Source organism: Mytilus edulis, chromosome 3 (genome assembly GCF_963676685.1).
Source record: "Mytilus edulis chromosome 3, xbMytEdul2.2, whole genome shotgun sequence".
Taxonomy (NCBI): domain Eukaryota; kingdom Metazoa; phylum Mollusca; class Bivalvia; order Mytilida; family Mytilidae; genus Mytilus; species Mytilus edulis.
Window position 1 is genome coordinate 76407224 of NC_092346.1, and position 12696 is coordinate 76419919.

Sequence of the window (12696 nt, forward strand, 5' to 3'; positions counted from 1 at the left end):
GAGTGTGAATTCACATTACTATAAGACGTGTCACGGTACTTTTCTATCCCAAATTCATGTATTTGGTTTTGATGTTATATTGGTTATTCTCATCGGATTTTGTCTAATGCTTAGTCCGTCGCTTTGTGTGTTACATTTTAATGTTGTGTCGTTGTTCTCCTCTAATATTTAATGCGTTTCCCTCAGTTTTAGTTTGTTACCCCGATTTTGTTTTTTGTCCATAGATTTATGAGTTTTGAACAGCGGTATACTACTGTTGCCTTTATATGTTATATTATAATCATCATTCTACGCTAGAATTAAATTAGAAAATAACATATGCAAGGGAATGCAATTTACATAGTGTAACTGTTCGTTGTGAAAAGAGTGAAATGTTTCAAGTCCGTATTTCGTTTCTATAGAATTTTTTAAAAATTAAGCCCATACTGAAGGAATAAAAACGAATCATCTTCTAAATACGAATGTTGTAAACACTCAATCTGTTTAGATTATTTGATTTTCGAAATCTATAAACCGGAAAAGTATAACTTGTGTTCAACATCATATGTAACAATGAGGAAATATAACAAATTACGTTGTTCGTTAAGTTATTCATGTTTGTATAAGTACATGTAGATTTATGAATGGGAATATGGGTTTTGTTGTTACTGTTATCATGACTTTTATTGTGTCATACTTATCACAAACCATACTTGCATCTTCTGTTGCACGGACATCAACGAATATTATTAAAGGAAAATGCGAGTAAGTAAATGTAATGATATAACCCTCAATATTAACTTTATTTTGCTCTAGCCTTAATTCTAAGTCAAAAGTCAAAGGTTTTGTTGATATAAAACCAAAATCATACACAAATGTAAAGACAAGTTGAAAAGTTATACAACAAAACTATATTTAAACTAGATATCAAAAAATGTTTTTTTCCAAAAAAAAAATAATTTTAATGTGTTTAATCTGGGATAATAAATCTTCAACATCTGAAAACTTTTAGTCTACCCTTCAGCGAAATACAGAAAAAAAGATCAAACAGTAACTTGCTATTAAAAAAAGGTCACTTAAGTCATTTGTTGAACGTTAATATTCCACAAATGATTTAAAATTTAAAAAAAGAATAAGACTAAAGATGAAAACAAAATGAAGATATATTAATAGTGTATCTGACCTGTTTTTAATAAATGTATAATTTATGTTTCAGGGCGATAAACAGTATATGATTTCAATTTGAGAATTTAGGACAAATAAATATTGTTCCTGTGAGGAGTAAAAAATGCCACCAAAAACAAAAACACAAAAAAAAAACACACACACTCAGAAAAAAAATTAGTGAGTGGTGCATAATCATGAATTCGGGAATATAGGTTTGCTGCTATGCATTTTTTTTTCAAGTGAAGTTTTAAGCAGTAAAGTTCCAGTTTCGTATGCATCAAATTATAATGTTTTCACGTAAATAAATCATTCCAGATGTTTCCAAGGCGAAAAAATCAGATGAATTAATTTTAACTCTTTCAACACTTTATCGCTCCAGTAAACAAATGACTGCAACAAATAATTATTTGTACACAAATCCACTACAAAACAGACATGTATTGTGTAACTGGTTTAAATGCTTTATACAGATAATTTAGGTTAAATAAAGGCGAAATATATATATTTCAGAGCTGAAACTGGTGAACATCGATGTTGTTCCATGTATTACGCACTAAATGGAATATGTCAAGGTAAGGAATCAAAGCATGAACCTTAAAATATTTTAACTACTTGAAGCATAAATTTATCACTATTTTAGTCAGAAATATTGCGTCTGTCGTATAAGTCAACTACAATTGGTATAATATGAAGATCAACTGAAACAGATAAAAAGAAATTAAAAGGCAAAGCACTTATAAATGCACTAGTCATCACCATAGAAAGATTCAAAATACAGATCTGACAGTACTCAAAGTTGTTGAGAGCTAGTTCAAAGCAAATAACAACTAACAAAAAAATCTGTATCGAAAATTTCAACGTAAAAAATCCAACATCAAATGAAATTAGTGTGCGAAGACGAATTTGTGTCATGTCAGAATATAGGTATCGGAAAATTGAAGTAGTGTGAATGTATATATGTGTAGAACAATAATATTTAGTGTGGGTTTAATTTTCTGGTGACAATATTGATAGCAATAAAACAATAATCAAAGATCTAATAACAGTTCTAAATCTGTAACCATTTAGGGTACTAAGTTCATTCAAACTATTGATATCTAAATCGTTTCCGGTCTTAGTTAACGATAATTATCCCTGTAAAAAGTATTCCGAACTTTTCCGCTTGAAACAGGTTTTCTACAGGGACAGTAAAAGAAGAATGCAGTAAAGAGTTTTAGTAATTGTTTTAACGAAATCTCTGACTTAATATTTTACTGGTAATGCTTAGATTACACTCATTGAAATTCAAAACGTCAGTTCAGTGACAGCCATAATACATACATAAATAAGGCAGTTAGTTTTCTCGTTTGAATTGTTTTGCATTTTCATATCGGGGCCTTTTATAGGTGATGATGTGGACTTTGTTCATTCTTAAAAGCCGTGCGGTGGACGAATTTGGAGTCATTTTAGCAGAAGGATAATATTAGGGTTTTGAACATAATTGGAATACCTGTTTTTTCAAGATTAAATGTTGAATATATATTCATGTGCAAAAATGATCACGTTTGTTGTTTAACTCGCCTCTTAATCAAACTATGATCATTACAGTGTCAATAGTATTTTTGATTGTTTTATATTGTAGTGTTACATGTAATTTTGAAGTCTAATCCTTACTTATCGCAGTGTTGTTATTTTGTAAATAAACGAAACCCATTCTGATAATTCTATAAGGCTTCAAATGACTGTTCATTGAATCTAGAAAAGGGAAATTTTGGGAGTTCTGTACATGTCTTAAAAAGTTTATTTAATTCATAAAAGACTGAAAATGTAACTTACTAGTATTGCGTAGACAGATTAAGAGCCAATTGCACAGACGTATATCAAAGTTCCAATGTTCTTCTTGTTGTATCTGTTAATATTTTTATTACCCTTCAACTTACTTAACAAATTAGTCATAATACGCATACTTTATATTTAAGTTGACTGGCAGCTCAAATTTGACTCAGTACGGTAGTTTAACTTGTGTCGTATTAAATTTGTATTAAAGAAATGATATGTGTTTAAAAATATTCCACTCAAATAAAAGATATATGCAATTTCGTCATGATCAAGCACTGCATATTCTAATATCTTTTTTAAAAATAAGTCAAGTCTATAAGAGCATACAATATGCTACAGTCTTGTCGTATCAGTCTTTTTGTTTATACGGCTTTGACAATGTTGTGATGTTTGATAGATATGTGAGATTCAGATAGTATTAGGATAATATACTAAAATATAAGTGCACAATCCAGTGATTATTATCAAATATTCGATGAAAGATTTTGTGTAATTCAGTGATTGTTCTAGGAGGACTGTATTCAAGATGTGGTCGGACAAAAAGGACAATCAAGTGACACCACTGTTTTATATTTTTGTCTTTCATATCATTTTCATTTTCAATACAACACAATTTTGCAAAAAGTTTATTTTTATTTCTAAATTTGTTAAAGTAAAATAATGTGCTTTAAAATATTTAATACATTAATCAAATAGATAATTGTTAATTCAACAGCTGTTGTATTTTGTTTGTAGGCATACTATTAGGTTGAAAATATTTTTATCATTTGTCGGCATTGGTAGAAGACAATGACGAGATAATACGACGTGAGAAAATGATTCATTTAGGGGTTTAATACACGATATTGTACAAACATGGAACGGGGAAATAAATGTGTCATGATCAGTGTTATTGATTGATTGGTTTTTATTTAGAATGTGCACCAGGAACCTATCGTTACTTGGAAGATAACGAAAACCACTGTAAAAAATGTAAAAATGGATATTTCGGCAAATTCTGTGCTTACAACTGTAATTGTGACACTAGGTGAGGTATTCTTGTATATATGTATTTGAATTATGAAAAACGCCAACGTATTCAAATATGACGTATAGTACTTCTATATCCCCTGATGATACTAAAAAATGGTAAACCCCATGTTTATGGAAAAATCGAATTGTCTATGCCTATCTGAGCAAAGCGCGGAATATGAATAATTTCGCAGATTTGAATATCGACGAAAGCATAGAGATATTTACTGATATGTCAGCGAAAACAAAATCTCTCACGCTGAATCATGTATCCTCTATCTGGAATAACTCTAATTTAAACGAAAAAGGTGTTCCTGATTTTACTTTAAATTGGTTTTTTTTATTTCTAAAGGTACAAACAGATTGAAGATAAAGTTATTTCAGCATAAACAATAATGCTAGCAAGACAATTCATTGTTTGGCTTGCTTGCTTTTTTTGTATCATTTTTTGCTCACGCATCGCATTTAAAATAGGCGGGGCTTCAGCTTATGTATATCATACTGAAATCCTATTTGACGGTTCGTGTGAACCTGTACCAATCAATTATAATTATAACGTGTGCTTCATTTTAATTATTCTATGCACTTAAACTGTTGCAGATATCCTTTGGTGTCCAGTATGTTCTATCATCAATTCTTGCATCAATGAGTTGTTCCACAAATTCACTTTAACTTCTTGTTAATATTCTTTTCAAAATAAACATTTTAGTATTTAGAGCTTTCAAAAATTTGTATTTATTTAAATCAGACAAATATTTTACCGAATTCGTTCTAATATGTTTAAAGTAAATATGTGAAAGGACCTTCCCTCCCTTTTATAAATCCACAGATATTACAAAGAATGTGTATCGTTTTGGTAATATTTTTTTAGGTCACTCAGTGTAGACTATACACAAGCTGAAACTCCGCCCCTCTGTTGGTTACAAATGTCAATCTTGATAACAATGGTTGAGCAAACATTTATACAAACTAAGCAAGCAAGCCAAACAAAGGTTTGTCTTGCTAGCATTAATGTAAAAGCTGTAATACTAAAAAATGATTGGAAAGTTGTTTCTGTTTAACAAACTTTTTGTTAGCATAAAATACATTATATACCTAAATGTTTTGTACTTCAGTTGCGAAACCGTAGATGGAACTTGTAAGTGTGAAAGTGGTATTGTGGAATGTAACAAAAAAGGAGATGAAGCAGGTAAATGTAATATAAAATTCAAATGCATTGGATTTAGATATTTTATAATTTTAAGCTATATCAAATAGATATAAGAAGATATGGTATGTGTGACAATAAGAAAACTCTATATCGAGGCAAAATTTATTAAAGTTAACCATAATTGGTCAAAGTACGGTCTTAAAGACGGAGCTTCGGTTCACACCGAACAGCAAGCTATAAAGGGCCTCAAAATTACTTGTGTAACACCATGTAAACAGGAAAACCAACGGATTATCTATATATAAGACCAAAAAGGAGAAACACTTCTGAACCACATCAACAAACGGCAACTACTGAGCATCAGATTCCTGACTAAGGACAGGTGCAAACTATTGCGGCGGGTTACAACGTTTCAATGGTACCAAACCTTCACCCCTTTCTGAAATAATAGTGTACATGTAACTTCACAACATAGAAAGACTCACTATAAAATATCAATAGAAATGGGTGAAGTCAATCAAAAGACATATTAACACAAGTTAACTTTCACTAAACGAATACTTTTGATATATAGTACGATGTAATTTGCATTTGCATTTGCAATGATATAATTCACAGGTAAATAAATATATTTTTGTTAACATTTAACAGTTCAAATGGAGAAAGGAAATATTGTTTCAGGTAAATAGTTCTGATGTTCCTAGTACGAAGAATTGAAAATTTGTAGTAATACCAAACACTTCGCAAAGCTAGTATGTAGACCAGATATAACCCTGTATAAGTAAACATTTTGAAAATAACAAAAAAAAACATTACATATAGTATCAATATGTCACATAAACAAGAAAGTACGATTTGAGAATACTAGCAGTTACTGAACTAAATTCGGCTATAAAACAGCCAAGGGATTTAGTATTTTAACGTCATGGACAGTCAAAGAAGACATAACTTGTCCAATGCAAAAAAAAATGTATCGAAAAGTTGTACTCTCACTAGGATAATTATAGGAGTTAACCTCTTTTTAGAATAAAATGAACGTGGGTGTGTATTTATATAATACAAATTTAGTAATGTTTTAATTTGCTTATAGAAAAAATCGATATAAGTGCCAATGTAAACTACATTCAAAGATCTAATTACAACATTAGTAAGATAACCTTTACAAATAAGTTTGTTTAAAGGTTCGACGAGTTAACACGGATTTCAATTCTGATCTGCTTTAGTTACTGCCATAATACTAAAAATTTCAAAATAAATTGTTTGCATATTGTGCTATCACATTATTTAACTTCAAAAATCAATATGGAATGTCAATCTTCAAGATAAGTAGACTAATTAACATCAAAGAATCATAAATCAATATCTGAGCAAATACTTTACTTCTGTGTTACAAAAAGGCGGAATAATATCTCATTGGAGTACCATTCAATAGAACAAAATATTTATCATGTTATACTTTTCGGCTTGTACGTAGTGTCTCTTGCTGTAGAATTATGAAAACTATGTCATAATGCAAAACAGAGAAAAACCTGGGCATCGATGTACATGCACATCTGCATGTAGATGTTTGTCCTGTGTATCTTTCCCTTTTCTATCGCTGAAACAAAGAACTGACTTAGTAAATTGTATTGAAATAATGAACTACATTAAGCCTCTCTCAGCAGGTCATACGGTTTGTAAAAAGAAGTTGGAAGTACTCTACATACTGATAACACAATTGTTCTTGCTGTTAGCAGTTTAATGGAGTTATTTTTGTTTATCACACATGTATGTATATATGCTTCAATTATAGAGCCGTAATGTAGTGGTTAGTGCATCGGACTACTAACACAAAGATTCCTGGTTCGATTCTTGTTCCGGGATGGAAATTTCAGGGACTAAATTTTTGGCTCTCATTTGAATCCATGCGAGTATGGTCTTGAGGAAACGACGAAAGGCTGACCCGTGTTCAGAGAGATGCATATCTCTTGCACGTAAAAGACACCATTGTAGATGTCGAAAAAGAGCAGGCTAATCTATCGATTTTCTATTTTCTATCGATTTATGAGTTTTGAACATCGGTATACTACTGTTGCCTTTATTTAAGCCGCTACAAGGCAGCACTCGCACCCGGAAAGTGGACAAGGACAAGTTTCATAACTTGTTTCCAAATCCACTATAAATAAATATGTTTATACTCAATTACTTTAGACAACACAGAATCATTCTTTAACTTACAGCGAGGCGTGACAACTCTCCGTGTTGAAAGCCAAGTATTGTGACGTTGAGATGAATATCAGTAATACAAGTGCTGTTTCGTTGGTTTGAGTTGTACCATGATAGAGTAGAGATTATGTGTGCTATATAAATATATATTCCTCATTATTTGTATTGTAGACCCATCACATGGTCCAGATCGAAACAATTATGTTGCAGTTATTGTTCCTGTATTGCTCGTTTTATTTCTTATGTTGCTTGTATGTACAGTTAGTTGGATTCGGTGAGTAACATCTAATATATTGTTCAAGTTAAATTTCCAATTTTATGCATCACTCTCTTCCGAAAGCATGCAGTTTATGAAATATCGGGACAAAACACAAATACTTTGTATGAAATAAAAAAAAAAACTATTAACAAATATGCTGGACACAATTGTTTAATTCAATAATGTTATGCCTAAATAAATAAGATTCTATACTGGTTTTTTTCATTCGTTTTGTTGGTTGATATAGTCTCACGTTTAATTTTATCAGTTTTATTGAAATCCACATTTCAGTTCGATATTTTTGTTAATCTTTTTTTCTAGGGCCTTTTAATTTTAGTAATTCTATACAAAGTATAGAAGTGAGTTTTGATATAAATATTTGATTGGTTTTGATTTCCTTTTTTTTCATCACTAAGTTAAACATTCTTTCTGTAGTTTCCTTCATATTCTAAAACGATATAAAGTAAAGATTGGAAAAGATCGAAGAAGTTTATTTTTACAACACATTTTTCTTGGGTCTTTCGCTATGACTGACAGGCTTTTTGTTGAAGTAGAAATTCTTATGAACAAATGTATGTAAAAAGGTGATAACAAAACAGGGGGAAAAGTCGAAAGATACATAAGATACCTTCAAACTCATCAGTAAAAAATAAACTGACAACGCCATGGCAAAAAGAAAAATCCGAAATGACAAACAACAGTTCACAAAATATAACAGAAATAAAATAAAGACTAAGCAAAATTAACACCACCATAAAACCGTGGGTGATGTTAGGTGCTATGGAATGGTAAGCAGATCCTGCTCCTCATTTGGCATTGATATAGTTGCTCATAATAGAACATATCCAGTGGTAAGGTGAGTTTAGTGGGTAACATTCGGGTAAAAGACGGGAGTGTAGTTACAAAGTATCTGTCGTCATCTATGCAACAGATGTTTCACAACGGTCAACCAACTCCTTATGGTATCTGTAAAATTCAAAAAGGGATGATTTCAAATTAACTACTTCACTCTCTAAGTTTAGTAACTTTTCTGTGAGCAGCAATTCTCTATCAAGGAAACCCTGATAGGATATATCTATCATATTATATTAACTGTGAAATATATGTTCCATATGCAGGTGCTACATAGAAAATGAAAAGTTTGCAATTTTAACAAGCTAAAATCATCTATTTTGTCGTAAAGTTTTGTGATCCCTATTGTCAATACTTATCTGCTCGTTAAGGTATGATGCAGACTTATCTGTATCTGTTGTAGCATTTATCTCTAGAATCTCTAGTATGAATTGAGCACCATATTTATGAAATCGTCAAGAAGATGAGCATAGTTTGTTCATATGGGCATTCATATTATTTGTTTAGAAACCGGTTCTCCAAACGTAATAAATATGTTTTCAAACAAGAAATGAATAAATTTTGACAACGTCAGTGTCAAAGACTTAATTGTTTTAGTCTGATTAATATTTTAACAACTGCGATTTCTTCATCCCTTAGACAAGATACTTTTATATACGTTGGGCAGTCCTCTTCTTTTTTTTAAACAAAACAGGACAAACGTTTACAATTTGTCTTAAAGTTTGGAATGGGGTGTACTTGTTTAAAGTATTGAAAAGTAAAACATTGTTTACTACTGCAAGATGAAAAGTCTTACATTGTATGTACTCTAACAGATCTTTGTAATGCTGTATTACCCACATCACACCACATCTAGACAAGGCAGTTGTACAATGACTTTGAGGCCTGGCTTTAATTGCTGATACAATTGATATTCATAATTCAGAAAGATGTTTTGTGGGGCGCTTCGAAAATCAAGCAATATAACGTTTTTTCGAAAAGACACTTATGCAATTTAGGTATTCAATACAGTGAAGGAAGATCCATTCTTCATTCCAAGGAACATAGAGCAAACATAATTATGCGTATCCATAATTTCAACGTTGGTACATTAAGTGTCGTGGATGTAAAGGTTGAATTCAAGGGAATCCTCAATTCATTTCTCAAGCAGTTTTTACAATTTGATTTACATACAAAACGATGTTGTTTAAAATAAAATGACGACTTTATTTATAAAGGCTCTACAAGCAATTTGTATCGCAAGATGGAGAAAATGGCAGAACGAGACAACTTGAAGGTAATCTTCAAATAATTCTTATGTTTATCAACTTTTTGAATAGTTTAAAATTAAACCAACAGTTTTTCGAATGTAATTAACTTTCTACCATTCACCTAGTTGAACATTTCTTGATATTTTTATCCTTTAATACCCAATTTACCACAAACGCCTAAACAGGAATTCAATCACTTTCATCGCTTTTACTTTTGACTGAAAATTATGATATAAAAGAACAGGCGAACTATGCCAAAGGAATATTCAAAACGTCTAAGACAAAGTGACAATGGCATGGCAAAAACGACGAAAAGACAAACAATTGCACAGAAAACATCACATAGAAAACTAAGACTGAGATAAAGATGAGAACACTTATGAAGTGAAAGTCCTCAAGAAAGTATCAGTTTATTGAACACATATGACAAGAGGAAAGTACTTTAATGTTTTTTCGTAGGAACTGATATGTCTTCAATAGATATGCAAACAGATTAAAAAGGGCGGTTGGATTTGTAATTCATATATTGATATATACGGGTAACTCACTATACAGAAGAGAGGTTCACATTACACGGGCTATTAGAGAAAAGTTGTTAGAAGAATCATTTTTTATGATAATGGTCCTTGTAAAAACGGCATTTCTAATCATCCCAGCTCCTGCTATATCGTGAAATAAACTAAGACATTGAAAAATGATGTAAAAGTTCTTTCATCTTTCAAAAGCAAGAAATACAGTCGTGGTAAATATTCCAGCTGATGGTTTGAAATTTATTTTAAAAACTTGTTTGCCTCTTTTTTTTTAACATTGCAGATTTCCATTTAATTTATGATGTGAATTTGGACTGTTATGCTTCTAGTTGTGTGTTATTTGCATCCAATATTTTACCTTAGAAATTTATAATCTTATTGCCATAATGTATATTGTTTAATGCTAATTAACTTTGTTCATGTTTTAACATTACAGATTCCACAACGATTTCATGTATTATATATTACACAAATAAACTTCGAGTTAAATTAACACCAGCCAGTGTTGTTTTTGACCCTGACAATCACGATGAATACGGTTTTGACGACGGTCATTACTGTTCCATCAGGGAATCAGCGATGATCCGGCCGCTAAACCAAGGTCATGCTTCATTATACTTAAAAGATGGTCCAGAAGACGACAAATATAATCATCTGAATCCAAAAATCGAGAGAAAGATCACAGATGTGTACTTAAACAATTGCAATATTTACACAAAAATACAAAATGTTCAAAGTGGAAAGCAAACTACTGTTACTCTTCCAAATTATGACAGGATGGAATTAAACAAGGATCAACATTAACGTCATGTGTTTTTATTTCAAAAGAAAACTATCAGACAATATTCAATCTACATGAGTTCTATGCGTATTTTTTGTTTATTATTTTTCTCTAATAAAATATAAGAATACACAGATAAAATATCTTTGATATATGTTTTTAACCGGATTTTTGTGACAAAAATGTCGGTTATTGATTTGGGGATGTACGGCGTGCGGCCGGGCGGGCGGGCGGGCGGCAATCAAATGTTGTCCGTGCAATAACCCATGAACCGTTCAACCAAAGCTTTTAAAATTTTAATATGTTATTACTGACAACTATACGAAGGTCAAGTTCAATAATGGCGATTTTGACTTTTACCGTTCAGGAGTTATGGTTCTTAAAAGATTGAAAAATGGAGTTTCCAGTCGTGTCCGTGCATTTATGCATGAACTGTTCTACCAAAGCCTCCCAAATTTAAATATGTTGTTACTGATGACAGAATGGAGGTCAAGTTCAATAATGACAATTTTGACTTTTACCGTTCAGGAGTTATGGTTCTTGAAAGATTGAAAAATGGTGTTTTTCCCGTCGTGTCCGTGTATTTTCTCATGAACCATTCAACCAAATCTTTTGAAATTTTAATATGTTGTTACTGATGACAAAATAGAGGTCAAGTTCAATAATGACGATTTTGACTTTTACCGTTCAGGAGTTATGGTTCTTGAAAGATCGTAAAATGGCGTTTCCATTCACGTTGTTGCATTTACTCATGAACCATTCAATCTAAGTTTTTCAAATTTTAATATGTTGATACTGATGACAAAATGGAGGTCAAATTTGATATTGACGATTTTCATTTCACCATTCATCAGTAATGGTTCTTGTGATATTGCCAGGACACAAATAAATGTTAATAAATCCGGTTTGCTGTCGTTGTGACAGCCTCTTGTTTGCAAATTGCTTCAGTATTAAAATTCAATCATAAATATCATAAAATAAGACCTGGTAGTGCCTGTTAACATGAAAAACGCTCACTTTAACAATTCAACAATAAAATTTAAAAAAAGGCACCTAATTTTGAAAACAATGTCAAAATCAGTTCGTCAGTACGGGTAGCTATCTAAAGTTGCTTTATATGCTGGCTGAATATTGCTTTAGAAAAAAGTAACAAATACCATGAAGTTAAATTTGAAAGCTGCAGTAAATGTTTAGAGAGTAAGTGCATGTATTTGCAATTGTCACACCGTCCACGTAAAAACCATTTTAGTGAATAAAGGAATCTATCACGCCTGAAATCATTCCCGTTGAAAGGTTTAAGAAATGTCCCGAGTTACGATATATATAAGAAAAATACAATATAATTTAGTTTGTTGAGGGAAACATTAAGTTTGCAGAGATTCAGAAACCATATAAACCAAATCTAGAGATTACAAAAGTATAATATTTGTAAAAAAATATTTTACCTATTTCTATAATTTTTCCATAAAAGAGGATTTGTCGTATGAAAGAAAATGAACGAGCTGTGCATTAGATGCCAAAGGAGTTCCTATAGGACGGTATAAAAGTCTTGCCATAACGAACAAAAATATTGTCGAGTAATAATCTAAAATGCTGTTTGCACAACGATTACATGCGGTTGAGATATGATAACTAATTCACTAAAATAGTTCTTTCCTTTGATATTAAAACGAATAATTCGCATTGTCATATAT

At 31.3% G+C, this 12696-nt stretch overlaps 1 protein-coding gene across 2 annotated transcripts; it reads left to right on the forward strand.

Moving 5' to 3' along the window:
• Positions 1-441: 441 nt before the first annotated feature.
• On the forward strand, positions 442-11143 carry LOC139517445 (uncharacterized). Of its 2 annotated transcripts, XM_071308479.1 has the most exons (8): positions 550-744; positions 1657-1718; positions 3880-3991; positions 5091-5164; positions 5777-5806; positions 7502-7604; positions 9659-9717; positions 10658-11143. In XM_071308479.1, exons 1-8 carry the CDS (start codon positions 620-622, stop codon positions 11023-11025), a joined length of 933 nt encoding a protein of 310 aa, XP_071164580.1. In that variant the 5' UTR covers positions 550-619; the 3' UTR covers positions 11026-11143. The 2 variants fall into 2 exon arrangements, with proteins under 2 accessions (XP_071164581.1, XP_071164580.1); XM_071308480.1 differs by lacking the exon at positions 5777-5806 and having other exon boundaries at positions 442-744.
• The last annotated feature ends 1553 nt before the right edge of the window (positions 11144-12696 follow it).

What these genes read in the sequence shown, in the direction of transcription:
- LOC139517445 (XM_071308479.1), top strand. Translation starts at nt 620, where the DNA reads ATGAATGGGAATATGGGTTTTGTTGTTACTGTTATCATGACTTTTATT. An exon ending in AACTGTAATTGTGACACTAG is followed by an intron (nt 3,992 to 5,090) that starts GTGAGGTATTCT and finishes TTTGTACTTCAG; the next exon opens with TTGCGAAACCGTAGATGGAA. An exon ending in TGTACAGTTAGTTGGATTCG is followed by an intron (nt 7,605 to 9,658) that starts GTGAGTAACATC and finishes TTATTTATAAAG; the next exon opens with GCTCTACAAGCAATTTGTAT.